Consider the following 17,033-nt stretch of genomic DNA (forward strand, 5'->3'; position numbering starts at 1 on the left):
CCTGTTAGATTAGCTATTATTGACAAGACAGGTAATAGCAAATGTTGGAGAGGCTGTGGAGAAAAAGGAACCCTCATTCACTGTTGGTGGGAATGTAAAGTAGTACAACCATTATGGAAGAAAGTATGGTGGTTCCTCAAAAAATCTGAAAATAGAACTACTTTATGACCCAGCAATCCCTCTACTGGGTATATACCCCCAAAACTCAGAAACATTGATACATAAAGACACATGCAGCCCCATGTTCATTGCAGCATTGTTCACAGTGGCCAGGACATGGAAACAACCAAAAAGCCCTTCAATAGATGACTGGATAAAGAAGATGTGGCACATATACACTATGGAATACTACTCAGCCATAAGAAATGTTGACATCGGATCATTTACAACAAAATGGTAGGATCTTGATAACATTATACGAAGTGAAATAAGTAAATCAGAAAAAACCAAGAACTGTATTATTCCATATGTAGGTGGGACATAAAAACAAGACTAAGAGACATTGATAAGAGTGTGGTGGTTATGAGGGGGGGAGGGATAGGAAAAGGGGGAGGGGCACAAAGAAAACTAGATAGAAGGTGACAGAGGACAATCTGACTTTGGGTGATGGGTATGCTACATAACTGATTGACAAGATCACCTGGACATGTTTTCTTTGAACATATGTACCCTGATTTATTGATGTCGCCCTACTAAATTAATAAAAATAAAAAAAATTTACAAAAAACAAAATTAAGAATGATATAGCATTTATTCCCAGGATTTTTTTTTTTAATAGAGACAGAGAGAGTCAGAGAGAGGGATAGACAGGGACAGACAGACAGGAGCGGAGAGAGATGAGAAGCATCAATCATTAGTTTTTCATTGCGCATTGCGACACCTTAGTTGTTCATTGATTGCTTTCTCATATGTTCCTTGACCGCAGGCCTTCAGCAGACTGAATAACCCCTTGCTTGAGCCAGTGACCTTGGGTCCAAGCTCGTGAGCTTTGGTTCAAACCAGATGAGCCCACACTCAAGCTGGGGACCTCAGGGTCTCGAACCTGGGTCCTTGGCATCCTAGTCCAATGCTCTATCCACTGCGCCACCGCCTGGTCAGGCTATTCCCAGGATTTTTGTGAGGATTAAATGAAATAATATATGTGAAGTAGCCATCCTCCTTCCCCAAGCATTTTCTTTCAAAGCAGCATATTTTTCTCACTTGCTTTTATCTGTGCCTAGAATGCTCTTCTCATCCCTTTGCCTTCTTAGGGAAATCTTTGTTCATCTCTTAAGACTGGGTCAGGGTCCTGTGGCAGATATTCTTGTTGCTGTCCCTGTAGCCATCCCCAGCCCTCTTCTCTGATAATGAAACCCTTACTCAGCCTAGTCTTAGTGCTGAGCCAATGCATACACCTGCTTCCCCTGCTTCCTGTAGTAGATGCTGGAGACTGGCTTGCTAAATAGCTATTCTGGTCTTCTTTTATCTGCATTTCTGCACTTCAGAGGCTGAAAAGCTAAGTATTATATATTCCAACACTCTTTTACAGGTAAAATTCAGGTTGTGAATTAGGTCCTGTCAATCAAGTACATTGGTGCAAAATTCTGAATCCTAAATTGAGTTATGTTGGCAGAAAAGCAAGCCAGGAGGCATCCATTTTGCTGACATATATGCAGCAAAGACAGTGGGCTTCTGGAGTCAGCCACTGTGGGGGCAGCTTCCCATGGTAGATGGAATCCAGACCAGGGCAGAAGTGTCAGCTGCCTTGACAGCCCAGTTCTGTGGAATGACTTCAGAACTTTTTCCTATAAATTCAGCCCCAGTTTCATCCTAATAATTCTGTAAGTCACTAGTAGTCTATAATCAGCCTCTTTCTTTTTAAACTAGCTAAAGCAAATACTTTAGCCAAACCAAGACTGAAGCAAATACTTGAGCCAAACCAAGACTGTTATACCTTCCTTACAGCTGGGGAAGACTCTGTAAACCAGTTTGACCAATGAGAAAAAAGTACAAGCCTTAGACTCTGATAATTTAATGAAGTCATCTTACCATTTGCAGATTTCTTTTACATGAGAAAATTAACTCCTAATTTATTTAAGCCACTGTGATTGGGCCTTTCTTATTAGCAGATGAATGCAATTCCTAACTGATAGAGTAAGCAATTAATAATGTGTGCTATATATAGCATTAAAAAATATTTGTGGACCAACTAACTAATGATTGATGAACAAAGGCACTGAAGCATGAAATAGGTGTGTGTATGTGTGTCTTTTCTACAACTTAAAAGTATAAAGTTGAAAGTGGTAGAAATGAAGAGCAATAATATAGGTAGGGGTTTCATAGGCCAAGTTAAGAGGTTAAGCATCACCGTTAGATGCTAGCAAACCCTTGAAGGAATTTGAGAGGATATGTTACATCCTCAGATTGCCATTTTTGATAGGTTACTTGGGTGCAGCCAATACTGAAGACAGAGAAAACTGTTAAATTTACAGATTGTGAGGTAAAAAATGATGACTACCTGTAATAATTATTGATTTACATTTGCAAATGTAAGGGTATCTATTGTTAGGGGAATTTTTAAATGTGGAATTTGCTAAGTCAGTGTAAACACTTGAAATATTGAGAGCGCCAAATTGTACTTATTTATTCATTATTATTATTATTTTTTTTTATTACATGAGAGGCGGGAGGCAGGGAAACAGAGACAGACTCCCACATGTGCCCTAACCGGGCTCTACCCAGCAAGCCCCCTACAGGGTGATGCTCTACTCATCTGAAGCTGCTGCTCTGTTGCTTGGCAACTGAGTTATTTCAGCACCATGGAGCCATCTTCCATTCTGCTCCAACCATTCTGAGCCATGGCTGAGGGGAGGGGTGGAGAAGCAGATGGGTGCTTCTCCTGTGTGCCTGACCAGAATTGAACCCAGGACTTCCACACACCAGCCCAATGCTTTACCACTGAGCCAACCATCCAGGGCGCCAAATTGTATTTAAAAAGTGCTTCCACTCCAATAGTGCAACAGTCTTTATTACCACATCCTCACCAATAATGGGTATTTTAAATTTGTATTCTTTTTTTTATATTCTTCCATTTAATATTATGTGACAAAGGGGAAAACAGCATGAGGATAAAAATTAGAGACTTATTTTCATCAGAAACATACATGCTCAAACATTATGGGCCTGGTTAAAACAAGTTAACTCCAATGTGCCAAAAAGTTAGTCACCGTCATTTACCTTCTGAGTCCAATTAACCATTCCCCACACCCTGTTTTATTGAGATATAATTGACATATAACATTATTTAAGGAGTACAGTATAATTATTTTGATATATCTAAATGTTGGGAAATAATTACTGTAATAAGTTCAGTTAACATTCATCACCTCACATGGTTACAATTTTTTTTCTTGTGATAAGAACTTTTAAGATCTACTCTCATACCAACTTTCAGCATTATTAACTGTGGTCACCACAGTGTACATGACATCACCAAACTTACTTATAACTGGACAGTTTATAATATTCTGATAGATGAAATATCTTATTTCATTGCTGTTTAAATTTCTATTAATGAGTGAGTATGGATACCTTTTCATAAAGATACTGGCTGTTTGCTTTCTTCCTGTAAATTGCTTATTCATACCATATGCAGAATTTTCTACTGAGTTGCTAGCCTTTTACTTTTTAAATTGTGAAAGCCAATTTTGTATAAAGGTAATTACTACTGTGAGCAGTGGTCCCCAAGCTCTGGTACCAGTCCGCAGAGAAAGAATAAATAACTTACATTATTTCCGTTTTATATTTAAGTCTGAACGATGTTTTATTTTTAAAAAATGACCAGATTCCCTCTGTTACATCCATCTAAGACTCACTCTTGACGCTTGTCTTGGTCACGTGATACATTTATCCATCCCACCCTAAAGGCCGGTACGTGAAAATATTTTCTGACATTAAACCGGTCCGTGGCCCAAAAAAGGTTGGGGACCACTGACTGAGTATCCTGTATGCTGTGACTTTTTTCACTGTATGCTCTTTGTCTTTCACCTTGTTTATAGTTTTTTTTTCCTTATGAATTTATTTTTATGTAGTCAAAATTGCCCATCTTTTTCTTTATGGCTTCTTGGATGTTTGTGTCATGCTTTACCTTGCCGTCTTTAACCCTCCATCTAATGGAGCTAACCAGCCAGAGAAGACATGCCTGACTTGTGCTGAGCTGCCTACATGCACTGTCTCAGCTATTACTTCATGTCAGCTTTGTGAGCTGAGGACAGGAGGGCGAAAGGCAAGGAAAATTTGTCAAAGGCAAACACTAAGAAATGCTCACCACAGTAAGAGATCTGCAGCAAAGGATGTTTTCTAACCAGACAGAGGGCTGGCAAACTGGAGTGCCTGAAGCACCCGGGCAGCTAACAGGGCAGGCAGCCAAGCAGAGCAAAGCAGAGCCAGACCCTCAGAGCCAGGCTGCCTGTGGCTGCATCCTGGCTCTGCCATGACAAGGTGGGCAGCCCTGTGCAAGCTTCTCATGCTCTGTGAGTTTTGCTAATCCATTTGCAATGTCCATGAATATCCTCAGTACCTTCATAATCACTCATTTAGGTGTGCTTGAAATGATAAGGTCAAACAAATGGAATACTGAACAATTAAGTTGTAAATTGTCAATGCAGATAGTTGTAAGATACGTAAAATATACCTAAATGGGTTAAAATGTCCACACTGTGACTTACTTGTATGTGAGGAAAATAAAGTCGCTTTCTTCATAACCTGTATCTAATCTCTTTTTGTTCTGGAATCCCCCTACCCTTAAAGAGGAAAAACATCTGTCAAACAGGCAGACTGTTAGATATACAGTCAAGTAGAAACTGAAACTCCATCAGGGCTGTTTTCCCCTCTCTGGGCTTCCTACCTGCCCTTTCCGTCGTCTCTGGTTAGCTTTAGGGAGAAATTATGTGTCTAATGAGATGGGGGGGGGGGACCACCATCTCTCGTGCCTCCTGTCCTCTGGGTCTAGACCTGACTGACAGTGTGTCTGTTACTTCCAAGTGGTGGTGGTGTCACTGCTGTGGCCTTGAGTTATATTTACAACCTCCTGTTTTGAGGGGCCCCAATTTTGCCATCTCCCTGATTTCTGGTTTCCTGGCCTGAGTACTCTCAGCAGCTTCTGCCCCTGGCTTATTGTGCTAGCAGCCCTCAGGCTTTGCACTCAGTCATTGCCTCTCACCCCCTTCCCCTTGTGTTTGTCCCCCAGCCCGTTGCCACCTACATGGACGTGGCTCTGGACAGAATCCAGGGTTACTCCATAGGTTTGTATTTTCCCAGGCTATGCCTGGAAGACTGTGGTGAGGCCAGCCCTTATCTCCATTGCCTCACTGCCCCATGCTTCCCCACTTTACCCAAAGCAGAAGACAAAGCTGTCTGCACTGTGGCCCTTCTCCCAACCTGCACCTTGGCCTGACTCTCCTCAATCTCTGTTACCACTCAGAGTCAATCTCTATTTATAGACCTCCAATCTTGGCTCCTACACACAGAGGGCAACTTTTGGAATTTAGAATTCCATTTTTTCTCTTAATAAAGTTTGAATTTTAGGTCTACTATCTTGCTAGAAATTCTGAGTTAGTTTTGTAACCTCAAAGGTGTATTTCATTCTAGAAGGAATCTGCCCTTAAACAGAGGCCCTTAATTCAGTGAGTAGAGAAGGCTGCAGGCTACCATATCGTTTAATAATTGAGAATACAGGATCCCTTCCTCTCCTTAGTGAACAACTGGGTGTCCTAAGGAACTTGACTCACACAGGTGTTCAACTCATCCTATATAAGGAAGTGGGATTTAGGTCTCTAAAATCCATTTCTTTTTCCACCCCTTCTTACCCTTCCCTGCATCCCCAAGTTTGACTAAAGGTCGATCTTGACTAACAGCTATCACCTCCCACTACTCATCTCCCATTCACTTTTGCAGGAAGCTCAACTTCCTTTCAACAAGGGAAGGGAGGGCACTAATATAATGAGAGCGTGTCTCACAAGAGTAGCCTAAGTCATGGTTGTGGGGTTGGGGGGTGAGACCAGACCAGCAGATACTGTTTCTGTCTTAGGTCAGGCCATTCTCACCAGCACCATCACTCCAGACATTGTCCAGCCTTTGGCCTTGGGCGGTCTGGCCAGGAAGGGAAATAGAACCACCTGGGCCTCATCCCTCCTGAGTGCCGGTGTGGCTGCTCTCTGGACCTCTCATACCAGGTGTGGCCCCATACTAGTTTTCTTTCTTGTTCTGGTTTTGTCCTGAAATCAAGTCTCCTTTTCAAGGCAGTCTCTCCTCTATGTCCCAGAACTTCACACTTCCAGACTGACTGGACACTGGTGGAATTGGCCCACTCTTTCTGAAAGAAGGATCTGGGAATAGCTTCCCACCTCCCACCTTCTTCCTTCTCTTGATTCTCCTGTTTCGGTCATTGCACACCACTTTTTCACTTGGTTATAGCTTACCTTTCAAAATGACTTTGATATTGGGCCTCACAGTCAGCAAGCAGCACAGATGTGCTGCACATAGGGTAGAAACAATCTTGCAAAAGATTTTATTTTTATATACAACTTAATTTTTCCAAAAATATGACCCACACAATATACCCATCTATGTAAAGTATTAAGATGACTTATAATAGCCCACATTTAAAATTTTTAATTTGAGTGATTTCAGAGCTAATTTGAAAATAAGAATGTTTAAAATAAATTCTTTTTTAGACCTCACATTGGTTTTAAATGGCCCCCACTTTCCACTGGCCATAAAAATGGACACAAGTGATTTAAGTCTATTCCTAGGGCTCCCCGTGGATATACTTCTCGGTCCTGAGAGGGCAGGAATGCATGAGTTTCTTCAGTAACATTCATATGAACAGGAAATGACTATTGACATAATCTTTAAGCCTAATAGTTAAGATTATTCTTCAGTTTATAATTTAAAAGCTTCTGACAGCTAAATGGTATGGTATAATTTATAATGAAAGAGTTTGAGTGATTGAGGTATATTTCACTGAGCTGGTTTTTCTTATAAGTTGAAACTAGGACTTGTGTAAACATAGGAGGGGAAGCCCTTCCCAGGTTTATGTTGTTAGGCAAGAATATTTAATGTCCCTCATTCCCAACTGTGCTGCAGTACCATCTGGGCCATACTCAAAGTTCACAGGAAGCACATCTATAGGAATAAAGGAGCATTAACTTATTTTTCAGTAAAATAGTCATCTATAAGACCATCTACCAGTATGTAATAAAAGCACATCTTAATTTCTTTCAGATATGCATATTTATAATATTTTATAATATTTCCCTAGTGTTCCTTTAAACAAATTGGAATTTTAGCTTTTGGATATTTTTAAATTTACAGTAACAGCAAAAACAATACTAAAAAAATTAAAAGTGTATATGTACTATGGAGAAAGACAGAAATAGTATACTTTTAATTGTAAGTCATTTGGGAAACTGTAGATATCACATCTTCCAGCCATGATTAATAAAAAAAGAATTTGCCACTAAATTAAAACAGAATCTGTCAATGCTGGAAAAGTCAAGGTACATAGCTCTTCAAATAAAATACATGATTGATATAATCAGCAATAACCCATACATAGTTAGGAAAGAGCATTTAGATTGAGATATCCTCTCAAAATAACATATCTAATATGTAGATTTGGATCAAATCAATCTGTTTTTTAACTTTATTTATTGATTTTAGAGAGGGGGGAAAGGGGAAGAGAGAGGGGGGAAGGGAGAGAGAGAGAGAGAGAGAGAGAGAGAGAGAGAGAGAGAGAGACAAAAACATTAATCTGTTGCTGTATGTGCCCTGACTGGGGATTGAACTGGTAACCTTTGTGTATTAGGATGATGCTCTAACCAACCAAGCTATCCAGCCAGGGCAGGCAATCTGTTTGACTTATAATTTCTTCTCCCTGTCAGCTAAGAACAATATAATTTTATATAGCGCCAAGAGGCAGCTTGTCTTATAATGATGCCAAATACAGTTCATGTGTTGTTGACTTCTAAGGAAATCATGTCAGCCACTGCAGAGATGTCATTATTGGCTTATTTCCTCAGACTGACACTGTGATACACCAACGCTGAAAAAGATTAAATAATGTGGTAGAAAATGCAGAATTACCTCTGCCCACTCCAGGAAGGTGGTGGTGGTGTTGGGGACCTACCAATCTTAATGGAGCCTGAATATTTTAATTGATAATAACTAGTTAGTTGCTTTAATGAATATAAAATAAGGCCTTTTGAGAGAAAAGTTATTGAATAATTTAACCTAAAAAGCAATTTCAACTAAGTAATTCTGTGCATTTCAGTAAGGTCAATCAGCATTTATTTTCCTTTCACAGTTTCTTCTCATTCTAAACAGTCTCCATGAATAGATAAAATCAATGTTAAGGATATCTGTAGTTCTTCAGATTGAAGTAGTTGGATCTGAAAAGCCTTAAAAAAATTCAGAACTACTCTTTTTATTATCAAGTAACGTGTAAACAGATATCCCCAACTTTATCCCAAACACCTACTTCCACTCTAGAACTTTTATTTTCCACTTCATTCCTTTTATTATTTTGATTTTTAAAAAAGGTATGTATAGCCCTGGCTGAATAGCTTGGTTGGTTAGAGCATCGTCCTGACGCACAGACGTTGCCAGTTTGATCCTGGGTCCAGCCACATACAGGAACAGATCGATGTTTCTGTCTCTCTCTCTTCCTCTCTAAAATCAATAAAAATAAACATTAAAAAACCTTATTGAAAAGGTATGTATATATTTTTAAGATAGCTTATTGATGCATAATTGGTTTACAATAAATGGCACTGTTTTACATCAGAAAAACAATAATACTTTAAAAGTCTGTTGGAACTCAGGTTTCTAAAAAGGCATTTCCTTCTCGCCCTGAATTACCATTACAGAGGAATTTGAGTGTATATCATATCACTGAGAGAGCTGAGCGACGGACAGATATTTAACTGGGGATTTCCCTTGCAGATTATGGAATAATACTGGGATGCAACTATACTGCCTCCCAGTCTTAATATATACTCCATTTAAGGAGAGCATGGTGAAGAAGTTCATGCAAAGTAGATATATAGTAAAAAGATTTTCAAATGTATCTTAGTATTTGTTAAATAACTAGAGACAGATGCAAAATTAACAGACTAAATTAATTTTCAAATTAGCACTTTATTTTAGTAGTATCCCTTATCCTGACCATGCACCATTAATTAAAACAGCATGCTCCCTTGAACCTTGGGTGAAAACATGCAATTTCTCCTCTGATATTTTCCAACCTACCAAAATCTGTTAGCATATTTAGCAATCTTCTAAAAAGTTATTAAAACCTATGACAGAAATATACTTTTTTGGCATTGAAACATTTATAACTGAACAAGAAGACATAAAAAGTAATATTGTGAAAGACAAGTAACTATTTAACAAAATGACTTAGAAAAGTCTGATAATTCAACAAAAGTAATAATTTTTTTCCAAATTAAATCCTTTAAAAACTGTAGCCAAATAGATTATTAGCAAGAAAGCCATTCTTCTGAAATTCCTGCTACCAAATTTAGTATTTACAGTTCATTTTCAGGTAACTTTAAAGAACTTTGAATTTCTTTGCTTAACATAAAAAGATTATTGTTAGCACTTTTTATGTTAATAACTGATAATAGTGAATGGCTGAATCCATATCTCATTTTACTTATCTCTTTCAATGTTATATAAGTAAATATATTCACACATTTAAATATACAAACATTTTTCCTACGTAGTAATATGTACAAAGCTTTGATTACATAGATTTTCCTTTAAAGACATGCTTCCATCACATTAAAGCAGATATTCACATTAAAATAAAAATTACAAACTACTGGATATGAGCCAAAACATACTCATGTTGAGCTCAATCAACTGAATGATAGTTTTTGCCTTCATTTCACTGCCAAAAGATGGAAGAAAACTGAAGTGATGAGAAAATGAAGTGATGGTTCAAGTGCAATATAATTCAACCAAGCCCATTAATAAGCCTGTGTAGTTGCTAATCTTGGATCAAATTCAGCAACTTGAAAACAGGGTCACTGAGGAATAAATGAACTTTACAGTTGGGAAGTGGGATAAAAGACTGAGGGAATAAACAAAGCAGGGAAATACAAAGAAATCTAAGTTAGCAAAGACGTGACAAGAGGCTGAAGATTTTCTTGTCAGGTGTCTCCACCATACCCTGTTGTTTTGAGATTCAGTAGGTTCCCTGACCAACATCTCTACTTTAGGGCTCTGACCCCCAAGTGGCTGAAACTGCTGGTGCAATTCCTGGGCATGTGACATGCAGTGTGCTGGGAGAGGCCCTGAGCGGAGGGTCTACCCTGGTTACAGGTTCAAATCAGGACAAGGTTAGGGGAGTGTGCTCTGGCCTGATGTATCTCAGGACGGCCACTCTGCATCCTCAGACCCCTCGAGATGCAGTTCAGTGCCAGAATTCCCAAATCAGACAGGATTTTTCCCATTTCATAACAGAGGGAGCCTGGCCAAAGCTGTGACATTGAGGGTCACAAGGCTCACTCTCTTTAGGGTGGCTGCAGCCACACCTGCTCAGCTAGTCCAGGACCTGAAAGAGAGTGGCCTGGATATGGAGTGATCAGGGAGGTGGGTGACAAACCCTGTTGCCCAGTGACACCCACCTGCTATTCATACTGAGCTGCAGGGTTTTCCAATGCCTTCCACATTTGGAAACATAATTAGATATTCAGTACTCCACTAAGATAAAGGGCAAGCCTGGTCCGAGGAAGCAAACCATTTTCTAAGAGAGAAAGATAACTACAGTGTGTCCGTAAAGTCATGGTGCACTTTTGACCAGTCACAGGAAAGCAACAAAAGACAATAGAAACGTGAAATCTGCACCAAATAAAAGGAAAACCCTCCTAGTTTCTGTAGGATGATGTGGCAGCATGTGTGCATGTGCAGATGATGACATAATACTGTGTATATAGTGGAGCAGCCCACGACCATGCCAGTTGAGATGTGGATGGTACAGAGGAAAGTTCAGTGTGTTCTGTGGCTCGCTAAATTCGAATCCGTGACCAAAGTGCAACGTGAATATCGGTGCGTTTATAACAAAGCGCCACCACATAGGAATAACATTACTCGGTGGGATAAGCAGTTGAAACCGGCAGTTTGGTGGAGAAACCCCGTTCTGGTAGGCCATCAGTCAGTGACGAGTCTGTAGAGGCTATACGGGATAGCTACCTAAGGAGCCCTAAAAAATCTGTGCATGAGCCCACATTGAACTGCACTGAATAGGTATGAAACTGGGAGAGTTTTCCTTTTATTTGGTGCAGATTTCACATTTCTATCGTCTTTTGTTGCTTTCCTGTGACCAGTCAAAAGTGCACCATGTAGTTTACGGACACACTGTAGTTGTAGAAGTTACTGCATCATTATATTACCTCGGAGTCTTTTCACACATATTCTGCTAAAACTGAATAAATGATCTCATGCCTTTCAACTGAAATGGCTTCTTAGACCAACTTTAAGCATACACTGGGTTTTACAAAAATGAAATACTGGTATATTACAAACACAGCTTTTCTTTATTTCTTTTAAAGTAGAAAGACTATCAATAGGTATCAGCTTTTCAGTTTGTAATAAATATGCTACAGAAAGTGTGTATATTCTGTGGATATACAGTTTTTTGCTTTTATGTGTCTTTTCTCTTAAGAGTGTCTCCTGTACTATATAGTAGTGACTATCTCTCTCACTGTAAACTTTCAAATGATGTTTGTTATGTCTGATGTAATAAATATAGAATTACTTCATACTGTTTTAAAACGATAGATACCACTTTCTTTCAGCACCCCTTAGGGACAGCCTAAGTCTGTGAGTCTGTTGGAGTACTGCCATGATTTGCTTTTTCTCCAGAGACAGAATGCTTCAGAAACTGACCAGTAGCTCCAATGTATAATCTTGAGCGCATGGGCCATTTCTGAAAAAGAATATTTAAACAAGAATCCAAAAATTAGTATCTATGACAGATATAACATAAGCTGTAATAATAATAATTATTCCAAATATTTCAATGCAAATGCAATCTTAGGTAGCTAGTAACAATTGTAATTATGAAGTCTAAGAGACAACATGAAAAAATGTTTATGAATGTTAGCAATAAAAATATACCCAGTCTGACCAGGTGGTGGCAAAGTGGATAAAGCGTCAGTCTGAAAGCTGAAGACCCAGGTTCGAAAGCCCAAGATCACTGGCTTGAGCGCGGGCTCACCAGCTTGAGTGTGGGGTCACAGGCTTTAGCATGGGATCATAGACATGACCCCATGGTCACTGGCTTGAGCCCAAGGTTGCTGGCTTGAGCAAGGGGTCACTGGCTCGGCTGGAGGCCCCTTCCCTACCATTAAGGCACATAGGAGAAAGCAATCAGTGAACAACTAAGATGCCACAACTAAGAGTTGATGCTTCTCATCTCTCTCTCTTCCTCTCTGTCTGTCCCTGAAATATATATATCTCCAGACTTTGGTTATAACTGTATAGTGTGCATATAGGCAAGAAATAATGGAGAATGAATATAGTTAAGTACAGGAAAATATATCTACCTACAGTGTTTTAATTTTAAACTAAACCTAAAATAAAAATCTAAATAAAACAAAACCCTTGGCTTTAAAGATATTTTTGGGTGAACACACAATACAGTGTACAGATATGTTGTAGAATTGGGCACTTGAATGAAACCTGTATAATTTTGTTAACCAGTGTCACCCCAATACATTTAATGAAAAAAAGGTATTTTTAGAAGTTATACATGGTAGTATTGTGTATCTACACTTGTCAAAGAACTACAGCAAAAAGTGACTAATTCAACTATCTAAACATTTTATCTAGTTTAAAGCAATACCTGGAAGCTACAAATATTAGAATGTTTGCTGTTATACAGATAGAACATCCAGATTAAATGTCTGCATATATTATCCTCACACAGGTCTAATATTTCAGTAATCAACATCTTTATATTTCGATTATAACTTTTTCTAAATTCACCTTTAAAATAGCCTCTCGAACAATGTAATTTATTGCCAACGAGGCATGACAGTGAAAAAACATATTACATAAGTAACCCTTTCAGAACCAACCTTTTGTTTTTGGGAGGGTGGTGTATAATCAGTTTAGTTCTAAGGTCCTTGGAATACTGAGGGTTACAATTCTGTTAACCAAAAGGTAAAAATAAGAATATTTTAATTTGCATTAGATTAATCAAAGATATAGACTTAACAGTTAAGCATTTTTGGTAGTGTCTGTAAAATAATGTGTTATAGGTGGTTTCAATTGTGTATATAAAATCTCCTTCCTCTGAACCTACACAGCCCATGGTTATAGCTCTCTTATGGCACCATCAACATTCTCCCTTATGTATTTCCATCTTTGTCTCTGTTTTATGTTCATTTAGGGCAGGGATTGAGTCTTACCCTGGACTGTATTCACTCTCCTTTCACAGTGCTTTCCTCATTGTCGGTACATGATTTAAAAATAAATTAGTCACTTGTTCAACCATCAACAATTTCATTAGCAGGTAATCTTTGACCTTGTTTCATTATCCCTAGAGTTCTCTTTTAAAATCTAAATAATCAATCCAGAGGAACAATGAGATTTAATTTTTCTTAAAAGAGTTAAAGACTACAAAAATATTTGGTACATGAATCAAGTGCAAAAAAACCTCTTCTTAAGCTTATTGTTACCTGAAAATTATAGTTCAAACATTATTCAAAAAAACACTACAAGAGACTAAGGTGAAAAATTTGATTTCCATCTGAATTACATCTCTCACAAAGAGGCATTTAACAGATGCTTTTTGTAATAAAGTCTACTTAATGTTAAAAATGTCAAGAAAAAAAATCTAGCTTGACCTGTAGTGGTGCAGTGGATGGAGCATCGACCTGAAATGCTGAGGTCGCTGGTTCAAAACCCCAAGCTCGCCCTATAAAGGCACGTACAAGAGGCAACTACTAAGAGTTGATGCTTCCCACCCCCGCCCCAATTTCTCTCTCTTCTTTTTCTGAAATCAATGTCTTTTTAAAAAATCTAATATTAATTATATATTTGAATAGCCATATAATGCACACTATAATTCAAACCCCTTAATAATGAATGACTTTTCAGCTGAAATTGTTAAAACAGAGTGGGACAAAAGTAGATTTACAGTTATATGTGAAACACAGTTTATTCTTATAATATTATTTATTAATTATAGTATTAATTTCCATATGAACTGTAAACCTTATGCTCTACTCTGTATATAACAGGTGAATGGAATGGGGCTTTCATAATTATAAATAAATGATATTTAAATTTTTATATTTAATATTTAAAATAGCATGAGCCTATAATAATTTTTGATTATATTTGCAAAGTAAATTTTATTAAACCTAACCACAGAATTTTAAGTTGTTAATATTAGAGGGTATACTTTTTACCACATTTCAATGATTATTCAATAATTTATTGAACACTGATATAGTTAAGACTAACTCATAATTTTGTGTTTGTGTGTGTATGGCCAAATGCTTCAGAATGGTAAAAATAAAAATTTGAAAATTTAGGTTTAGTAAATATATGGAAGATGGCATATTTTGATTAGAAAGCCAAATCAGTGTAGATTTCAAAACAATCAAGTCTATAAGGACAATGTAGAGTTTAAATACTGACCAATCTACCTATATGTATATAGGTACTTGGCCCATGAGGTCCCCACTGCAAAAGGGTACTTCTTAATATATAGGTACCTATTTGTAATTAAACAAAATGGATTATTTTTGCTAACTGTACATTACAGAATTTGAACATAGTATTTCAGCTTACTCAACATACATGCCAATTTATTATAAAAATTGCATAAGCACATTATAATTTTTCTAATACCCTTGGTGGCTGTCCAGTCCATGATGGTTAACCTTTTTTAAAACGTACTGAAATTTACTCCGTGGAGATGTAAAACGGTCTCATTTTGTTCCCAGTTTTACAAAAAATCTTCATCATTGGTTTCCTAGGCTTACATAGGGGCAGATAATTCTATTATCTCATATTTCACGAATATTTAATTTGTGAAAATTTTCAAATAGCTGATAAAAACAATGGAAATGTAATTATGTAAATTAAAAACTCAAAGGCTCATAAATGGTAACTCTGATACTAAAAATTACCAGGACCTGCAACCAAGCACCTCACCAGGCATCCCCAAGAAACCTCACAACTGGAAAGGGCATTCTGTAGATTGCATCCTCTAAGGAGCCTGAGACACCGCTAACCAGCCACCTCGGGTTTCAACCCACTATTTGCGAAAGGTTAAGAAGTAGTTTTGCAGTGGGGACCTCGCGGGCCAAGTTCCCTCCGCCCCTCTGTTCCATGCCTCACCCCGAGGGAGGGGTGAGAGCCCGGCGGCATCTGCCAAGGTGCTGGCAGATGGGGCAAATCAAGATACCCTGCTGCCACCCCAGCTCCACAGTGCGCCCGGCCCGCCGACCTTGACAGGGTGCAGGTAGCCGTCGCCGCGCAGGGCGCCCAGCCCGGGGTCTGCCGGCGCCTCGGCATCGTCTTGCAGGCTGCGGGTAAGGTGCGCGATGTAGGTGGTGGCCAGCAGCAGCACGTCCAGCTTAGACAGCTTGGTGTCCGGCGGAACCGACGGCAGCGTGCGCTGCAGCTCCAGGAAGGCGTGCCTCAGAGTCTGCACTCGACTGCGCTCACGCGCTGCATTCGCAGCCGCTGGCCGCCCGCTCCCCGAGCGCGCACCGCCGCTCGTACTGTTTGGCCCTGGCCCAGCACTGCCGGGGCTGGAGTCTCGAGTGGCGGCGGCAGGGAGCACGAACTCGTTGCTGGCGATCAGGGGGCTGCCTGCGGGGCCGCCGCGGTCCATGGCGACGATCCGCGCCGCGAGTCCTGCAAAGGAACGAAGGAGCAGTGAGGCTGGGTCCTCGGTCAGGCTTAACCCCGGGAGGAACAGCCCTCTCTCTAGTCTTGCGCGCCCGCCCGGCCGCGCGAAGTCCTAGGTGTGTTCTTAGAGAACAGGCTGCTTTGATTGGGGCGCGTTTGCCTTCCCGCGTCTGGGGAGACTTTGGGGGTTGAGAGTTCCTGCGATACTTAGAAGGCCGAGGAGCGGCGCGGTGCAGGCTTTACTTTTCACACACAAATTAAACGAAAGTGCTACTCTGCTGGGGAAGGAAGCTCTGGTTCGGAACTTGTTCGCGCTTCTGGAATATTATCCTGCCAGCCCCGCCGTAAAGATAGTGCCGATCATTTTCGCAGAGCGTGGTACCCACAACCGCCGCCCTCACACTATTCGCTCCCGAGGCACTGGACCCGCGGGGCAACGACAGAACCCAGGGTGTTTCTGTCGGAGGAGTGGCGGACCTCTGGCCTCAATCATCTCGGACTAAGGCACCCGCTACCCTCCGGGCCTCGGGACTGAGAGGCGTGGCGGGAGTCGGACCGTGGCCCTCACCTTTCCTGGAGCGGCCGTGCGGATCTCTGCTCCCCTGTGCGAGCCGGCGAGCAGCGTCGAGCTTGGTCTGCCTGACCAGGGCCGTGCGGGTCACTCCATCTCGTCCAGCCGAATTTGCCAGCAGCTTCCAGCTTGCGGTGGGTACACCTTTTACGCGGGCGTTCTCGAGGTCAGGCGCGCGTGCCGGCCAAGCTCGGGGTCGGCTACGACGGCAGGACCCGCTAAGGTCCGCTCTCACCTTGGAGGCTGTCCCCGGGGCTCTACCCTGGCGGAGCCACCTCTCCAGCCGCGGGAGAGTCATTAATCAAGCGGTCCCGCGGGGCGGGGCCAGAGGGGCGGGACGTCCTGCTGGCCCCTCCCCGCACGTCGAGGCTCTCGGGAGGCGTGACTCCCCGCGCGCTCCACGCCTACGGGTGGGAGGCCACAGGGGCCAAAGCGGAGTGGGAGCTGTGGGACACCCGCGTGGCTTTAGGAGTCGCCAGTGTGCGCCGCGTGCCTTCTCGGCAGACACCGCGCTGAAGCGGGAGCCTTTACTGCTCTGTGGGGCAGC

At 40.8% G+C, this 17,033-nt stretch overlaps 1 protein-coding gene across 3 annotated transcripts; it reads right to left on the bottom strand.

Annotated features, from left to right (window-relative positions):
• Nucleotides 1-8,600: 8,600 nt before the first annotated feature.
• TCF24 (transcription factor 24) lies at nt 8,601-16,786 on the bottom strand. 3 transcript variants are annotated; one of them, XM_066264681.1, is made up of 4 exons: nt 16,484-16,786; nt 15,509-15,921; nt 11,828-11,971; nt 8,601-8,709 (listed from the first exon to the last, which is right to left on the bottom strand). In XM_066264681.1, the coding sequence occupies exons 1-3, from the start codon at nt 16,782-16,784 to the stop codon at nt 11,858-11,860; spliced, it is 828 nt and encodes a 275-aa protein (XP_066120778.1). In that variant the 5' UTR covers nt 16,785-16,786; the 3' UTR covers nt 8,601-8,709; nt 11,828-11,857. The 3 variants fall into 3 exon arrangements, with proteins under 3 accessions (XP_066120778.1, XP_066120776.1, XP_066120777.1); XM_066264679.1 differs by lacking the exon at nt 8,601-8,709 and adding an exon at nt 13,125-13,195 and having other exon boundaries at nt 8,997-11,971; XM_066264680.1 differs by lacking the exon at nt 8,601-8,709 and having other exon boundaries at nt 8,997-11,971.
• Between the last annotated feature and the right edge of the window lie 247 nt (nt 16,787-17,033).

The sequence above is a fragment of the Saccopteryx bilineata genome, chromosome 3, assembly GCF_036850765.1.
Source record: "Saccopteryx bilineata isolate mSacBil1 chromosome 3, mSacBil1_pri_phased_curated, whole genome shotgun sequence".
Taxonomy (NCBI): domain Eukaryota; kingdom Metazoa; phylum Chordata; class Mammalia; order Chiroptera; family Emballonuridae; genus Saccopteryx; species Saccopteryx bilineata.

Bases quoted from the DNA above. Each gene is read 5' to 3' on its own strand.
- TCF24 (XM_066264679.1), bottom strand. From the start codon at position 16,784: ATGACTCTCCCGCGGCTGGAGAGGTGGCTCCGCCAGGGTAGAGCCCCG. The intron at 15,922-16,483 runs GTGAGGGCCACG...GTTCCTTTGCAG, and splicing joins GCACGGCCGCTCCAGGAAAG to GACTCGCGGCGCGGATCGTC. The intron at 11,972-13,124 runs GTTGGTTCTGAA...ATTCTTTTTCAG, and splicing joins CACCCTCCCAAAAACAAAAG to AAATGGCCCATGCGCTCAAG.